An 18,412-nucleotide genomic window follows, 5' to 3' on the forward strand; every position below is an offset into this window, starting at 1 on the left:
ATGGAAGGAGGAAATTTCACAGGGCCCCACACATAGACAAAGAACAAAGGCAATTAAGGAATGCTGAACGTAGGAGAAAGTCTCTCCTAGGAAGGACTCCTCTTCACAGTTATTCAATACCATGCAGACAGCCCTGAAATCACATACGCTAAACAAACCCAATAGGTTATACTTAAATATATTTAGGTATGTATGTATGTATATATATATACATGTATATATATATACATACATACATACCTAAATATATTTAAGTGCAGCAATAACAAAGACAAGGAAGCCATGATTTTGAGGGAGATCAGGGAGGAGTAGGGGAAGTAAAAGGAAGTGGAAAAAGGATGTCATAATTAAAACAAAAACAAAAAAAGGAAACATGCCTTTAATCCCATTGGGAGACAGAGGCAGGCAGATATCTTTTGAGCTTGAGGCCCACCTGTCTACAGTTACAGGACAGCCAGGGCAATGTAGAGATCCTGTCTCAAAAAACAAACAAACCACAAAAACAACCTTCACCAAACAAACCACACCCACACGTTCCCTAGGTTGGTAAGATGGTTCATGGGTAAAGGCAGCTGCTTGCTTCCAAGCCTGAAGAACTGAGTTTAATACTCAGAATCCACATGGTACAGGAGAACTGGTTCCTCTGATCTCTCCATGCAAGCCATTTGTTCCATGTGCAGGGAAGGTGCAGGTTAGGAGAGCCTTATCTCCCAAGGGCCACTGCCCCACAAGTTCTCTTGCAGTCAATCCAACGAAGGATGCAGCCTTCAGTCATAATAGTATAGCAGTTATACTTTTCGGTAAGTATTTATTCAGACCTTACATACCAGGAACATCAGAAAACTGCATTAATGAAATCAACGGCCATGTCCTTTTCTAGAAAAAAGATGTACCACGGGCATGGCTTGAGCTTCTGTCTACTTCATACCTTGTAGCAGTGTCAGGCTATAAGATGGTCATATTTGCAGGCATGTATGAGCCATCTAAGATAAAAAGGCCAGGCTGCTGCAGGGGGCTGGAGGGGTCTTATAAGCTGAACTTGACTTCCCACACATGCCTGTAGCTGCCCTCAATGCTGTAAGAAGCAACCAGTCACCTTCCAAAGCAGGGCAGTTCCCCCACCCCAATACTACCAGCTCCCGAGTGACTGCGAGTCACTCTTCCTAGGCTACATCCAGGGAACTGGGAAGACCCAGGTAGCCCAGAGTAAATAAGAGAGCTGCAGGCCATTCTCAGAACACTGGGAGACATGAGGCCTGCATACTCTGCAGGGAGCAAGAGTGCCAGCAAAGACTGAAATAAGGCATCATGCATGCCAAGGACTGGCTCTGGGTAGCTGAAACAATGTTAGTCAGCCTGCTTGTTAGTTCTGAGAGCCAGGGTACAGCCCCCACTCCCGGGTGACAATTCACTCACTTCCTCTGGTTTATCAAGCACTGTACCTACATCCTCAAGATTGGGAGAAGATCTTGCAGTTACTTAAGATGTTCATTTTAAGTAGTTAGCAATGACTCAGTTTGTTTTTATTTTTTAACCACTGTTTTAGAGCAGTGGTTCCCAACCTTCCTAACGCTGTGACCCTTTAATACAGTTCCTCATGTGAGCATAACATTATTTTCGTTGCTACTTCATAGCTGTACTGGGAAATGCTATGCTACTGAAGCCATGTACCTCATATTCCAGGCCAGCTGAAACATATACAACAACAAACCCTAGTTATATATATCCTTCTCTAAACCTTACCACAGAAGGAGCAAGTCCTCTTGAATTCTGTTTCTTCTTGGGTTTTGAAGGGGTTTGCTTGTCTGCAGTATTGTGAGCTCCACTGATCTGATTCACTTGTCTATAAAATCCATCTGAAAGGTTCCAAGGAAATTGATTTTAATGTTTTCTAATTTCAAACAGAACATAGCATTTGAACATTTTTACACAGGACCTTAAAATTTTGGCTAACTAGTAAAATATAAAACAGTTAATTAAACCACGGAGACAGGTCAAAAACAAAAATGGAGGCAAGGCTTAGTGAGGAAGCAGATATGAACACCAGAGCACAGACTTAGTTTAGGGTGATGAACTAGTCTATGTATTATAATGGAAGACATATCATCTACTTGTTAATATCCATATCATATATAACATGAAGAATAAACCCTAATGCAAATTATGGATTTGGGGTGATCAAGTGTCAATAAACATTTACCAGTTGAAAAATCTACGACCACCTGCATGTAGGGTGCTGATACTGCGAAGGCTGTGTATGTACAGGTGTTGAGCACTTCAATGTTGCTATGAAGCAAAAACTGCTCCACAAAATAGCTTATTAATATTTTTAAATCAATATGTAAACTAGCAGTAAGCACATCAATGACCACATGCTTTACACCACCACAGCACAATACACGCTTTAATTTCAACCACTTCTTTAAAAGTAAAAGGGAAAATGTATTTTTTAGTGAAGGGTGAGGGAGGGGAATATCCAATGGTGTCAGAGGACAACTTGAGGGACTTTGTTCTCTCCTTCTACCATATGAGAACTCAACTCAGGTAGTCAGGCTTTGAGGACAAGCACCTTTATTTGATGAGGTGTCTTGCCGGCCCCAAAATGAAAATTAAAAACAAACAAAATACCCTAAGCAAACCTTTATCCAGTGAACCTATGCATTAGTAGTTTCAATTCTATCAATAATTTAGGCAAATTGAATTATAATTCAGAGACAATATTAAGATTAAAAACACAAGTTTCAGGACAGCTATAACTGTTACACAGGGAAACCCCGTCTCAAAAAAATAAAACAACAACAGCAAAACAAACAAACAAAACAAAAACACGTAAGTTAATAGCTTTGTAATAATTATTATCTTGAGATTTGAGCAATGAGCAGAACAGTAGGACTGTGAACACAGTGCCCCCTGCTGGTGTCCGATGAGAACACTGACATGGCCATTCTATTGTGAGCATCTTATTATGTTACTATGCATAGGTGATACCACATTCATCAGAATCAATAGAAAACTAACCTTTTTTGTTGCACCTTGTGTCCCAGATCATAATGTTGCCATCTCTCCCACCTGTACAGAATACGGCTGTGGGAAAGAGTTCATCAAGATGTTGGCAAAACTAGTCAAAGACATATTTCCATTTAAATTTCTCCAAAAGTCCTGTATTTGGCACTACAGAGTCTAGTAAAATGATCAAGCAATTGTTAACACAGAGGAGAGCTTACTACCTTACATAATATAAACTATGCTATATGTTTTTCACACATTATCTTGATTTTTTTCTGTCAATCTAGTAGGTGGGCATTACTCTTCCTATTTTACAGATGAGAAATGGGCATTGAAAAAGATAACTCCCACAAGTATTCTTGGCAGCACGACTATAAAGCCCATACTCCAGTTTGGCAAGTGTATTGTCCAAGCATGAGAATATGCAGTATCATGCCATCTGTAAAAAGACTGCTCTGGGCACGGAAGGACGCACTGGGATGGAACAGAACATAGAGCTGACATCGATTTGTAAGGTTTTATTTTTTAAGTAAAAGTGAAAGTTAGGTGCATGGCTTCAGTAACATAGTATTCACCCAGTGTATACACAAGACCCTAGGTTCAGTGCAAAATGTGTGTATAAATAAAAAAAAAATTAAAAAGAAATTCTGCTTCTTATATGGGAAAGTGAGCATTTAACCAACTGACTCAACTATAATAGCTATAAATTGAACAAAGTACCAAAATAGCATGAGAGCTTTGTAGATGATGAACAAAAATACACAATTTTGTAGGAATTAACTAAATCAAGTGACTAGACCACAGCAAATGAGTCCGCCTTCCTTTGGAGGTGGCGAGGGCTCTGTCACAGGAAGAGCTGCTGGAGTAGGAGGCTGGAGACTTCTGTCTCCAGACTCAGTCGCGTCTCTGGATGATGTGATTGAGGTTAACAAACTAAACGAGTCACTGCCTTCCTGTATCAATTACTGTGCAGCTCTCAATAAACTAAAAAACTGTTTAAATAAGCAAATTCTAAGGTATGCGATACAGTTTCCAGTCAGGTAAAAGTGGTGTCCGCCCTCATCAAAGCAGCTCCTTTTTGCAGCAGATGCAAACTATTTAGAAACCATAGCTATCCGAAATGCTGTGTGCCCACCTCAACGGGTACACCTATAGCATAGCCCTGCACACAAGTCTAGTGAACACGACAGGAGCTGGAGTGTCAAAGGGCCAGACAAGCACAACAGCTGCTTTGAGACAGTGTCTTCAAGATATAATGGCTGCTGCACCTTTGAAATCTCAATAATGTGGCTGCCTAATCAAGGAGCACAGGACAGTACCAGCCAACACGAAGCATGTGTAGAGGAAATTTCACAAGACTTCATCCTTAGATGAAGACTACGGGAAATCAATGGTTGCAGAGAGAGGGAAATCAATTTTCTCTATGGACCAGCCCCTGATAAGTTTTTAATCCCCAGTGGTCATTCTTAAATACATGTATATACAAGCAACTCTCAAAGGACTCAGTAGGTTGTACTGTAACTACTGTCAGGTCCAAAGGAAACTCCCCGTCCCCCAAATCCAACAGGAAGAAGTACAAATGGCTGTCTGTGGTGTTATTAGCATGCGAAAGCCCATGCTGGCCTCCTCTTATACATTTTAGTCCATGATAGCATTCTAGCTCTTCTTACCTCCTCTACCCTAAACTTCCCCAGCGCAGGGGCTTCCTTCTACCCCCAGCTCCTCATTCCCCTTGTATCCCTGCTATTTCAGCTACGCTATCTCTGTCCACCCTCCTCTTACTTCACCTCTCCCTCTATCTCTGCTCTTGTGTCTCTGGCCATGTTCAGTCTACTACTTTCTCTGTTCTAGACTCTTCCAGAAGTCTTTCTGGCTGTTCTCTCTCCTATGTAGAATAAAGCTTTCCCCTTAATCATACCACAAAGCGGTCATATAGCCAGTTTGTACATATGGCCCACTTTCCTAGTCAACCAAAGTTCAAAATTCATAGAACTTTTTTTTTTTTTACTTTTGGGTCTTGTCTCCAAATGGCTATAAGCTTTATCATACTCGTGATTAATAATGAGGAAATCAAGAAACAAAATTGTCGGGAGGGTTGCCTATAATCAAGCAGAAATTGACTGTAAGATTAGCAGTGACCACACAGCTACAGAAACCTGACACATACATACATGTGTATGCAAAAATAATTTAAAAGATCATAAATTTGAGAAGGTGGAGTTATATGGGAGGAGTCGGAGGGGAAGGGGTAGAAATGATGTAATAAATGTAGTACTCAGATGAAATTCTCAAAATAAGTTTAAATTAAAAAGCTATAAAAACATTCCTCAACCTTAGCTGTGCAAGGTCCTAAATCCGTGATGAGGTCTTAAAAAAAAAAAAAAATCACCTGGCTCACTTCCCAGAGATTACCCTTTAATTAATTAGCATGTTTAAAAAATCTTCAGCTAGGCCGGGCAGTGGTGGCGCACGCCTTTAATCCCAGCACTCGGGAGGCAGAGGCAGGCGGATCTCTGTGAGTTCGAGACCAGCCTGGTCTACAAGAGCTAGTTCCAGGACAGGCTCCAAAAAAACCACATAGAAACCCTGCCTCGAAAAACCAAAACCAAAACCAAAACCAAAAAAAAAAAAAAATCTTCAGCTAACCAATGTTCACTGGTTGAGAGCCACTGACTTAGGGTGAGGAACTGGCTTCAAACTAAAGAAATGAGAAAGGTTCAAATATATACAAACTTTTAGAAGACTTAGTAATAAGTTTAGGTAATTTTAATTATCTACCAGAAATTCTAACGCTATCTTCTTCTGTCTGGCCAAACAAAGTAAGCGTACATATGTCTCATCTACCAATCTTTAGAAGGTAGCATCCAGGGGAGATAAACTTCATTAGCCATCATCATGGCCAGTTAGGATCACCTGCATCCTGTTCATTTAAGACTGAATGACTGGGCCAAGGAACTTTTCTACTACACTACTATAAAACTTAAAAAACAAAACAAATTCCATTCAAAATCTCTACTGGGCATTTATAGTCTCTAGGTTTTAAAAAGTGAGTTCACACCTCACCTTTTAATGCTCACAATTACTTTCATTAATTAAATGATATTAAATACTAACCAAACTGAATTAAGAAATGAAGACCCAATCAAAATGACATTGCAAAGTCTAAAAAAAAAAAAATGTTAGCTATAAGTCATTCTGTGCAGGCTACCACCTAACCTGTTCCACTGACCAAACTATGAGAACTTGTGGGCAGTTTCCAACTAGGCTAACTCATATACTAGCAGTCAGGAGAGAAGCCCATTAGCTCCATGTACAACCCAATGTCTTTTCTTTTATATGACACTGGCATACACTTATTCACATGTACACTTTTTTTTTTTTTATTTTTGGTTTTTCGAGACAGGGTTTCTCTGTGGCTTTGGAGCCTATCCTGGAACTAGCTCTGTAGACCAAGGCTGGTCTCGAACTCACAGAGATCCGCCTGCCTCTGCCTCCCGAGTGCTGGGATTAAAGGCGTGCGCCACCATCGCCCGTGTACACTTTTAAAAAAAAAAGCAAAGGCACTGAAAGATATAGTGCTTCCCTTTCTCGCTCTGTAGACCAGGCTGCCCTTGAACTCACAGAGATTTACCTGCCTCTGCATCCCGAGTGCTGGGATTAAAGGCATGCGCCACCACTGCCTGGCTGAAGACAGGCATTTTTAACTTCACACAACATACATGTTAATGAAAAGTTATGTGGCTACTGAAACTCATGACATACACCGAGTCTTCAGAATTTCAGCTTAATAGCAACTACAGCAGAATAAAGAAGCTTTGTGAACTGAGAGCAGAGGTGCACGCCTGTAATACTAACTTGGCAGGCTGAGGTGGGGGCATCACAAGGTTCTGGGTAGTCTGAGACTCTGTCTCAAGAAAATAATAAAAAAATTTAACTTTGCCAAAACCCAACTCAATAGCTCAGCTTAATATTCCTGAATATAAATGAAAATATTCCTTTTTTTAAAAAGGGTATTTTGCCAAGCACAATAGCATATGCCTTTAATACCAGTATGCAGGAGGCAGAAGCAGAGGAATCTCTGGGAATTACAGGCCAGGCTGTTTACATAGTAAGGTCTTCATGGCTACATAGTAAGACCCTATCTCAAAAAACTCAAATATTTAACAATAATACTATCTTATCCATCTTCAAAGTTGGCCATAGGAAAAAAAAAATCAAAATTGCTGTAAGACTTTTTAACTTCCTAGGACAAGCAGGAGAAAACACCTAAGAATGGAAACAAGGGGCTGGAGAGAGCTCAGAAGTTAAGAGCGCTGCTTTTCCAGAGGACTTGGGTTTGATTCCCAGCACCCTCATGGTGACTCATAACCTTCTTAGCTCTAGTTCCAGAGGATCCAAGCCCTCTTCCGGTCTCCACAGGCACAGAACATGCAGTGCACAGACATACATGCAGGCAAAACATCCATACACATTAAAAAATAAATGAAAAAAATTTAATGGGCCTTAACCAACTTCATTAAGATTTTTAGTTATACTAAAATCCCCAACCCCTAGCTAGATTAAATAGACAACTTTGACAGGGCAAAGACAGGAAGAACTGTGTCTCCCCACCTTAAGGAGATAAAATGATAAACAACCTACCTTTTTGAAACTTGGAAAAAGCTACAGACTTGAGGCTGCACTGGTGACCTTTGCATGTTCCCATCAACTCACCAGCTTTTACATCCCAAAATTTGGCTGTTTGATCACCCGCTGCTGTAACCTTCCAAAAAATGATATAGTTAAATTTAAGGAAGAAATCTTTTCTCTGCATCTACTCAGGCCTAATAAAAGTCACTTACAAGTTTAAATTCACCAGGGACCCAGGCCAAGTCAAAGACAGCATTCCAGTGAGCCATCCATTCTAAACAAAGAAAATATAGGTGTGACATATCCAGACTGTGTGCTATGACAGTGATACCAACAGAAGTTTCAACACCTTCAAGTGTCAACGATAAGACAGTGGCTAGTACTCTACTGTCAATGCACCAAAGTGCATTATGGAGTCACAGATATCACACGTCTCCCCGATACCTGTGAGAGCTGCCATCTAAAGCCACTGAAGCTGGGGAGAGGGCTCAGGTAGTAAAGCCCAAGTTCAAATCCCAGCACCCACACAGTATAATAAAACTAATGACCTCCAGTTCAATGGAAGACCTTGTCTCAAAAGGAAAGGCAGACTACTACAGGCAAACATGGAACTCCAACCTCTGGCCTCCAACTCAAGTAAACATAGCATGCATTTACCCAAAGCCCTCCCTGATATAAATAACTGTCTGAGTACTAGAAGCATTCTCTAAAGTTGAATCTTTTCAAATATTCCCTAGGCCTAAACCTTCAAGTCCTAACAAGGAAACAACTTTAGTCTGACATTCAAGGTGTGCATGTTCTCACCCCTCCTCCTGTGGAGGAACTTATGGCTCACTGATCTTACATGTGCATGTATTCCACCCAAGCCGGACCACAATCTTAATACTGTGTCCTAAGTTCACTACATCTACATTAATAGTAATTTACCAAAGGCTTTATGAATAAAAAAATGTCAAAACTTAAGAGACTTACCTTTGAAGCATGTCTTTTTGCTAGTTTGTGACTCTGTGTTATATAACCTGACGAAGCCTTCTTCATTGGCAACTGCTAATATATGCTCCATACTGGGAGCTGAATAGAAAAAAATAACACATGACGAGTTTCCAAATGAGCACAAATGTATTTAATGATTCAAAACAGGGTTGGAGAGATGGCTTAGAGGTCAAGAGCATTTGTTGCTCTTACAGTGAACTGGGATTTGATTCCCACATATACATGGCAGGTCACAATTGTGTGTAACTCCAGTTCCTAGGGATCCAAGGCCTTCTTCTGGCCTCTGTGGCGCACAGACATACACACACATTAAAAACAAACAAAAAACAACTCAAAAACCATCAAAATTGTCTCCAGATATTCTGACTTAAAAAGAGCTAAATCAAGAGTGGTACTGGCCAATGGCAAAGAAACGTAAGACACAGACCACCAGCTGATCAAGCCTGCTGGTGGTTTTCCCTTTTATAAACCATATTAAACTATAAGACTGGAGATAAGAATTTCTATTTCTGCTCACATTTTTAAGATGACTGAAAAACTCATTTTAAAAACCTCTACCGCCGGGCGGTGGTGGCGCAAGCCTTTAATCCCAGCACTCGGGAGGCAGAGGCAGGCGGATCTCTGTGAGTTTGAGGCCAGCCTGGTCTACAAGAGCTAGTTCCAGGACAGGAACCAAAAGCTACAGAGAAACCCTGTCTCGAAAATAAATAAATAAATAAATAAATAAATAAATACCTCTACCATATAAACCACAGTTGAACACTTAGAATAATTTTAATATCTATCAAAGTTACTTTTTTTTCCAAGTGTATTTTCCCTCTAAGTAGGAAATAAAGTTCTGCTCCGGTTTAGCGCGGTCATTCCCTTACCTGTACAGAAAGTACATCCAAAAGGAGGAACGGGAACTCCTGTTTCTCCATACGATGTGTGCTCGTCATTACAGTTGCACTGATAACCACTTAGAAGGGATTGCAGAGGGTAATGTGAAGACCACCCTAAAACAAGACAACTCCTTTAAGAATGAAAATGTAAACATGTTTTAGCATTTCCCACGTATCTGGAGAAAAGTGTTGTTAGTTCTGTGGCCTGTCTCCTGTTTCTGCCTCTCAAATGATGGGGATAATTGGTATGAGCTACCATACTTGGCTAAATATTCGTTCATATAGAACTTTACATATTTAACTTAGATCCACTCACTATCTATGACTCTCCAAGAAAAAAAAAGGGGGGGGGAATAATCAAAGCAAACTCTAACTTCTGTGGAGGCCAATTAGGTTAGAGTGTGTGTGTATGTATAGGTTTTCTGAGTCAGAATCTCACTACACAGAGCTCTGGCTGTCCTTGAATTCATAATGTAACCTACGCTTGCCTTGAACTCACAGAGATCCATCTGCCTCTGACTCCCAAGTGCTGGGATTAAAGGCGTGGCCACCAGTTTGGTTTTAGCACCTTAAATGTAGAAAATTAGTTATGATTATCACCAGTGTCCTTGTACATTAAAGAGACCTGACTTGTAGCAAAGAAACAGCCAAAATATTACCAATTAAATTGTAAAGCATTAACAATTAAACTGTTACTCCTTCCATGACAAGTCCATTTTGAGTCTCTAATGAGAAACTCTCAAGTAAATAGAAATCATATACAATCAACATTCACAGAGTTACTGTATCAACCTGCCTACTGTAGTTAGTACCATATTTGTTAGTAATTTAAACTTCTTTTTCCCTAAGAGTGAATTCTAGAATCCTATAATTCTAACAGGAACCCACTCATAGTATCTTAATACATGTGAGAATGACTTAAAAGAAGGTCAGGGAGGCTTTGGAAAATGACTTAAATTTTCATTTCATTCAGAAAGAAAGCAAGTTTCTAATGTACATCACGATCCTAAAATAGTAAGTCATCATCCAAAATTTAGTTTATATTAATATGTAAATTGGTTCATTTTAAGTATACAAAGGTTGAATATTCCTTTTGTTCTCTTACTAGTTTATCTTTTTACTTTCTTTTTATTTATTCAATCTGTCTTTCACATCATGCATCTTGATTCCATTCATTTCTCCGTCCCTTCGCATCTGCCATTTGCCTCTGCAATGCTCCCCAAAATTAAAAGAAAATTTAAAAGAAAAAGAGGAAAAAAAACCCTAACAATCTTGTCATGGAAGCCGCAGTATGTATGACACGACACAGGGAGTCACACAGTAAACCCTTTTGTCCATATATCTTTACTTGTAAGTGTTCACTGAAAAGAGTCACTGGTCTAGTTTGAGGCCTCTGATGCTGGGCACTCATTGAGCCGCCTTGGATACCCTGCTGTTGCCCTGTATTGCGGAGATCCTGAGCTTTGGGTCTGCAGACTGCTCCAGCAGACTACTTCTCCGTCCTCATCACCAAGTTAGTTCTCCAGCATCGCCCTGGCTAGTTCACCCTGACAGCAATGAGTGAGGGGCAGGACCGGTTCTTCTGCATTCATGTCCTCAGGGTTGGCTCTGTTGAATGTTCTTATCCAAAATACTTGAGGACAAGAAATGTTTCAGATTTGCATAGATTTTACCGCTCGGGCTTCTTGAAGCCCTGGAACGTATTAGCAGTCAAAAACTTTGATATTTTGTTTTCTTTGTGTAGTTCATGGCTGTCCTCAAACTCAGAGATGCACGTGTCTGTGCCTCCTGAGTGCTGCAGAGATTAAAGGTGTGCACCACTACCACCCATTCCATGTTCAGCCTCAGTAGGAGAAACATTTATTCAACAAGTAATTAGTAACTAAGGAGCAGAGAAGTTGAGACCACTGCTAAACTCCCATCTTAGGGCATTGCCAATTCTCACGTTTTTGTTCATTTAAAAATCTGTAATGGACACCCAGAAATTTGTAGATCTTGAGACATGCTGCAAGGTCTAAGATGGGGACGTATGACTGCCTTCCTTTGCACAGCAGAAGGACTTGATAAAGTGACGAGAGAGGGAACTCTTCTCACAGAGAAGACAGCTTAGCCCAGCAGGACCTCAGCCAAATCTAGTCTGAGAAGGAATGAGCAGAAAGTAGAAAAGGAACTTAAACTAGATTTAATAATTGCTCATGGGGACATTGCTCCATAATTTTAACAACAAATATCATTGTAAATAATTTGTGAAAGACCACAAAAAGAATGTTAGGTTCACAAACACCTATCTAAAAGAGTAAATTGGAAATTTTCCTAAAGAAATGTACACGCACGCGGTGTAGGATTTTAGAGTCTAATGGCTACAACACACAAATTCAAAAGGAAACCAAGTAAAACTGCAGCTACAGTATGCTCTGGAACTTCACAACTAAGCCAGCCCATCAGATCTGCCTCTCTACCTGCACTAATGTTCAAGCAACAAGCTACAGTGTGCTCTGGAACTTCACAACCAAGCCAGCCCATCAGATCTGCCTCTCTACCTGCACTAATGTTCAAGCAACAAGCTACAGTGTGCTCTGGAACTTCACAACTAAGCCAGCCCATCAGATCTGCCTCTCTACCTGCACTAATGTTCAAGCAACAAGCTACAGTGTGCTCTGGAACTTCACAACTAAGCCAGCCCATCAGATCTGCCTCTTTACCTGCACTAATGTTCAAGCAACAAGCTACAATGTGCTCTGGAACTTCACAACCAAGCCAGCCCATCAGATCTGCCTCTCTACCTGCACTAATGTTCAAGCAACAAGCTACAGTATGCTCTGGAACTTCACAACTAAGCCAGCCCATCAGATCTGCCTCTTTACCTGCACTAATGTTCAAGCAACAAGCTACAGTATGCTCTGGAACTTCACAACCAAGCCAGCCCATCAGATCTGCCTCTCTACCTGCACTAATGTTCAAGCAACAAGCTACAGTATGCTCTGGAACTTCACAACTAAGCCAGCCCATCAGATCTGCCTCTTTACCTGCACTAATGTTCAAGCAACAAGCTACAATGTGCTCTGGAACTTCACAACCAAGCCAGCCCATCAGATCTGCCTCTCTACCTGCACTAATGTTCAAGCAACAAGCTACAGTATGCTCTGGAACTTCACAACTAAGCCAGCCCATCAGATCTGCCTCTTTACCTGCACTAATGTTCAAGCAACAAGCTACAGTATGCTCTGGAACTTCACAACCAAGCCAGCCCATCAGATCTGCCTCTCTACCTGCACTAATGTTCAAGCAACAAGCTACAGTATGCTCTGGAACTTCACAACTAAGCCAGCCCATCAGATCTGCCTCTTTACCTGCACTAATGTTCAAGCAACAAGCGGCTAAAGCGACTTGTTGAGTTTCGGCCATCCCTCTGCAGCTCCCCAACAGGAACCTGTAGTGTTGCCCTGCCCCCACACTCATCTGGAAAAGCCCATTCCTTTCTCAATGGAAAGCTGACGAGGGCCATACAGGAAATACAAGAAATAAGGCCTCTTGTTTCCAGAGGGTCACCACTCTGACATTCCATAGCTTCCACACAGCATCATTTTCAAAACCTGGGAGGGTGGGGACTCCCTTTCCTGGCGCCTTTGCCTCTTCCCCTTCTGTTCTTATAAAGGAAGGTGGTCTCACACCTGCGTCATACACACCTTGCATTGTCGCAAGATAGACTTCTAAGTGTCCATGACATATTTTTAAATAAAAATTAGTGACATCTTAATCATGAGACAATTGATAAGACATATTTCTTATGATATCATAAATCCATTTCTTTAAAAGATGCATTTTTCAATAAATTTTTGCTTTTTGCTTAAAACATTGTAAAATGTTATTTAGCTTCTAACAATTGTCTACTGTTAGTATCTATGGTGATAATTCATACCAATGGAAACTTTCAGGACTCACTAGCATTAAAACCACAGAAAAAAGCACTATACTGGTTTTTTGATGGGGGTATGAAAGGGTGATAAGAACTTTTCAAGGTAGTAGAACACACTAGGGAGGCAGAGGCTGGCAGATCTCTGTGAATTCAAGGCCAGCCTGGTCTAAAAGAGCTAGTTCCAGGACAGGCTCCAAAGTTTCAGGGATACCCTGTCTTGAAAACAAACAAAACACACACACATTAAAAAAAAAACAACTTTTCAAGGACACATTACAATAGGATAAATTGGGGGGGAGGGGAGAATAAGAAATAAATTCAGAAGAAAATACAACCATGTAGTTAGTCTGTTCATTTACTAGGGAACACACCATCAAGTTGCTATGCTGTTTATAGTACCAGATGCAGTTAAAGTTTACTAGCATTTTAAATCTCAAGATGCTAACATTCAAAATAAGATTAGAAATCACACCTTTTTCGTGTTTAAGATTATACTAAAAACCTTTAGATGTGATTTAAAATCCACAAGAGTAATCATATTTCCATTTTACAAACATAAGTGGGGAAAGGAAATAAAAGCACATTTTGGAGGCTTGTTATAATACAGAGAGCAAAGTGTCAGGGTTCAATTTAGAAAAACGGTGAAAACGGGACAGGCTCAGGATGTGGTGGACGGTGAAAAGGAGAGTTTCAAGCAAGCTTAGGGGAAACTCTTTGAACATGTAATAGTAAGGAAAATGGAGTCTTTGAGTGACTCCCAAGCTTTGGCTGGGGATATTAGTTTAAAATAATATCACTCCCCAAAGTAGGTAACAGGTTTTAGGGAAAAGCCAACTCAGTTTGGGGCACTAAGATGTTTGTATGAAAAAAATCAACCCACAGTTTTTACAAAAGTTAATCTAAAATACAGGGAATGTAAGAGTGGGGGCTGCAGCAGAATCCCGAGGTGTGGGAGAAGGCTTAAGGGACCAGCGGTGGCACAGCGACATGGAGGGGAAGGAGAGGCACTGATTTCAGGAGGTAACAACACATGAATTCTGGTGCCTACTGCTGAACGAGTATTTGTGAAGAGGAGAGAAGTGGACAGAGAAAATGTACCACAAAGAAAGTCTGAATAGCCTTCTTTGGTCACATAAAAAGAAGGCGGCATTAAAACTCTAAAGACAGCTCACAGCCATTGTGTAGGGCGGCCATTCCCAACACGGGGAAAAGTCACTTGCGCGAAGTCCTAGGAAGAAAGAGAGGCAGAGCCTAACTACGGGGGTGTCCAGAGAAGAAGGACGAATACAAAGTTTCTGATGGGAGCAGGACGTTAAGGACCTTTTCATCTTCTCAACATTGCTTTCTTAGGCCCACTTCAAAGATTTAGTTTAAGGACACATTGCGTCTGAGCGCTGATGTTCTGTACGACTGCCTTAAGAACTGTAGGAAATGAGCTTTCTATACGCTAACACGAGAATATGGCCGAATTCCACCGTGGAGTGAAAAAACAAACTTAATCCCATTTCTGGATCTACCGCGTGCATCAAAAAAACCCATCTGGAACAATACCCTTCAGTCTGCTACCCGGGGTCACCTCGTGGGTGTGGCTACGGGCATCTTTTATTCCGGAGTTTAGAACTTTCCGGACCCCGCAGTGATGGGACCGGAGAGGGGGGGACTTTGGGTCTGGAAAAGCAGACCTTGCGTCTCCTCCGCTAGACTGAGTTCCCCAATTGGGGGCCATGCGCGCTGGAGCCTGATCTGACTTGCAGGGAGCACTCAAGCTCTGCAGGGACCGCTGCACGGCTCTGGCCCAGGGCGCCCCCCGCCCCCGACTGCCCCGTGCAAGCGCGCGAAATTGACGTCAGCAGCCAGGGGGCCCGGGAGGCCCGATCACGCAAACCGTCCTGACTTCGGCCTCCGCGCCGATTTCAACGAGCTCGCCCGCGGTGAGGAGCGTCCGCAGGGGACCAGGGCACCGTCTTCTTCGGCGGCCCTCGCTCCCCGGGCTCGCTCTCGCCGCGGGAGACCTCGAGGCCCCAGGTGGGCAGTGATCCAAGGGGGAGCGCCCGGGGGAGGTGATTCCCGCCGCGCCGAGCGAGCGGTCGGCCGGCGGCCGTTGGGACCGTTACTCACCGTTCCTCAGGACGCCGAGCTGCGGCTGGCGCAGCACCGAGTTGAAGAGCATCTGGCCCTGAGGAGAAGGCTCCGCCGAGGGAAACGCCGAGAAGATCGCCCCCGAGTCCCACAAGAGCCGCCGCTGGCAGCCTCCAGACAGCGACCCGTTTTTTGCCTCCAACTCCCGCCACTGGAAGCCCCGGCCGCCAAACTCCGCGCCAAACTGACGTCACGCCCTCTGATTGGCTCTCGCCGCCGCGTCCTGGCGCCTCGGAGGCCCCGCCCCCATCGAGGCCCCGCCCCCTCCTCGCTCGGCCGCGGGAACCCAGGGTTCAGGAGCTCCCTGAGCGCCTGCGCGGGGGGCCCCCACCGAGGCGCTGGCGAACCGCGGGGCGACTGGGGCGCATGCGTACATTGCCTGACGGCGCGCGGAGGGGGAGGAAAAAAAAAAAATCCGCGAGACCGCGGCGGGGGAAGATGGCGGTGCCTGGGCAGAGTTTGCGATCTTGGTGACGAGGCGAGTCGGGCAACTCTTCCGGTCATGGCGTCAAACTCAACCAAGTCTTTTCTGGCTGACGCCGGCTACGGCGAGCAGGAGCTGGACGCTAACTCTGCTCTCATGGAGCTGGACAAAGGTAGGGGCAGGAGCAGGCGGACCGTCGGCGGGGGGATGTGGCGCCACCCCGCGGCGGCGGCCGGAGACGCCCGAAGGGCGCGTGCGCTGATGTGCGGGGCGGGAAGCGCGGCGGCGCCTGCAGGACTGCTGGATTGGTCTGGCACAGCTGTACCAGGGGCCCGTGCCAGCGAGGACGCTTTTGACCACTTGGGGGCACAGTCTGCCCATTTCCCAAACAGTCAATGAGATCATTTCTACCAGTGATGATTTTTGAGGTGATTTTTAAAACGTCCACTGGAGATGAGGTCTTCATCGAGAGAGCCTTAAGAGTTCGTGGAGCGTTTTACAGCGATTTGTTTTGTGTGACTGCCAATTACGAGTTCTGAAACAGGTTCCACATGGCTGGGAACATCTGGCAAATATGACAAGTTCCACGAGTTAGCTTCTCTTGTGCAGGTAGCTAAGAGAAGAAACTTCGGGGTTAGGAGTTAAATTCCAGTTCTGCTAATGTGATTATGGAAAGCGACTTTATCATTTAGCCTCCCGAGTCCTACAGTTACAGGTGTTCACCACTATGCTTGGTTTATTCAGTGCCAAACACTTCACTAATTGAGCCGTATTCCTGGTCTGTTCTTGGATTCTATTTTTCCCCAGAATCAGGGAGGGTTTTAAGTGTGTAACAGCCCTGGCTGTCCTGGAACCAGGCTGACCTCGAACTCACAGAGATCTGCCTGCCTTTGCCTCTGCCACCGAATGCTGGGAATAAAGGCATACGCCACCACACCCGGTATTATTCCTAGATTTTTAAAGAAAGCCTTTACTTTCTTTTGATGTACCAAAAAAAAAAAAAAAAAGTCACCACTTTCAAATTGGGTGTACATACTCTTGAAACAAAAATTGATATTTTGCTGTTTTTTTGGCCTTTACTCTTACCGAGCTATAGGTCTTTTTGTCTCTAAAACATAAAGTTATAATAGGAACTTTATTCTTTAAATATTATATAATAATTTCCTTCTCAAAGGTATTGTATATCACTTTATTGTAGTTGGTCTTGTCCCATGCTAAGAGTAGATAACGTAGAACAGGGATCTGGATGGGGCATGGAAAAAAAAGACATCTAGCGTTACCTCCGAAAAATGTGCCGTCATGTCAGTGAGGTGGATTACCAGGTAAAACAGCTTGCTGGGCAAGCCTGACCCCCTGACTGAGCTCTGGAACCCGCATGGAAGAAGAGAACTGACGCCTGTGAGTTGTCTTCTGCCTGTTGTACTCCTGTGCCTGCAGTCACACACGCCTGTGTGCACAGTAAGAATGAGTTTCACGTTTTTAGAAACCTTGCTGGTGCTGGAGGGATGGGTGACTTTTTGAGAGGCCACACTGCTTTTCCAGGGGACAGAGTTCCGTTCCTGCCTGTAACTCCAGGAAGCTGAAAATGCACATGTGTCTCCCACCGCCCCCAGCATACACATAATGAAAATAAGAGTCTTTCAAAGAAAAGGCTGAAGTTATCCAGGGAAAGTTAATACAGCCTTTTTATAAGAAGAGTTGAAATAAAATACATACTTGTAAGCAGTAAATGGTGCATGTTTTACCGATGAGCCTCAAGCTCAGAGAGATAATGTACGAGCCAGGAACAGGGCAATGTGACACGAGCTCTTTTGGGCCCGGGGACATTGCTAAAGGCAGAGTCTCACATATTACTGTAATAAGCATAGCTTTTCCTAATGTAGATTCTTATCAGACCAAGGATTTTTTCCCTCAGTTGATTGGAAGTTGTCCATAAGCAAGGTCTCCTTCACACAGAGAGAAAGACTAAGTGACATTACTCAACCTGTGGCCTTCATGGTCGCTGGGCTCCGGAAAGGTGAAAGTGGGAAGTGGTGGTGACTCATGGCCTTTCTTGCTGCACATGCAGTGGGAGAGAGGGATTGTAGAGGATGCACTGGTGAGGCTGCTGAATTCAGTGACTTGTGAAAGCCCTGGTGGGGTGCCAGAGAGTCAGGAGGACTTCCCCTGGGATGTCTCCACCCGATTTCCCACATCTTAATCCTCCTGTGACAAAGACAACGGTTGTCCTGTAGCCCGTGTCGGCACGAATGTAGTTGGTGTTAGCAAGGGTGTGACTCCACAGTCCTGAGAGAAGGGCTTCAGCCACTGTGTGTGCCAGGTGATTGACTCCCCGGCATAGTAGCTGAGTTTACAAGTAAACAGGTAAACAGATAGGTGTGGTGGTGTGCGACTTTGATCCCAACGCAGGTATAAGCAGGCTGA

At 43.3% G+C, this 18,412-nt stretch overlaps 2 protein-coding genes across 4 annotated transcripts in view; one reads left to right on the plus strand and one right to left on the minus strand.

Annotated features, from left to right (window-relative positions):
- Positions 1–15,747, minus strand: part of Dtl (denticleless E3 ubiquitin protein ligase homolog) — a 36,179-nt gene extending 20,432 nt beyond the window's left edge. Inside the window, exons 1-7 of one of the 2 annotated variants that reach the window (XM_041635329.1) lie at positions 15,544–15,747; positions 9,498–9,623; positions 8,608–8,706; positions 7,848–7,909; positions 7,648–7,768; positions 3,019–3,084; positions 1,744–1,856 (exon numbers count right to left, since the gene is read on the minus strand). In XM_041635329.1, coding sequence (XP_041491263.1) covers positions 1,744–1,856; positions 3,019–3,084; positions 7,648–7,768; positions 7,848–7,909; positions 8,608–8,706; positions 9,498–9,623; positions 15,544–15,595 — 639 coding nt within the window. In that variant the 5' untranslated portion in view covers positions 15,596–15,747. Of the gene's footprint in view, positions 1–1,743; positions 1,857–3,018; positions 3,085–7,647; positions 7,769–7,847; positions 7,910–8,607; positions 8,707–9,497; positions 9,641–15,543 lie in introns of both variants that reach the window. The other variant, XM_041635330.1, reaches the window with a different exon arrangement.
- Positions 15,748–15,951: 204 nt separating this feature from the next.
- Positions 15,952–18,412, plus strand: part of Ints7 (integrator complex subunit 7) — a 57,447-nt gene continuing 54,986 nt past the window's right edge. Inside the window, exon 1 of one of the 2 annotated variants that reach the window (XM_041635457.1) lies at positions 15,952–16,160. In XM_041635457.1, coding sequence (XP_041491391.1) covers positions 16,067–16,160 — 94 coding nt within the window. In that variant the 5' untranslated portion in view covers positions 15,952–16,066. The remainder of the gene's footprint in view (positions 16,161–18,412) is intronic. The other variant, XM_041635456.1, reaches the window with a different exon arrangement.

This window comes from Microtus oregoni, unplaced genomic scaffold, assembly GCF_018167655.1.
Source record: "Microtus oregoni isolate MIOR12 unplaced genomic scaffold, Mior012 000047F_ref0000412, whole genome shotgun sequence".
NCBI classification, from domain to species: domain Eukaryota; kingdom Metazoa; phylum Chordata; class Mammalia; order Rodentia; family Cricetidae; genus Microtus; species Microtus oregoni.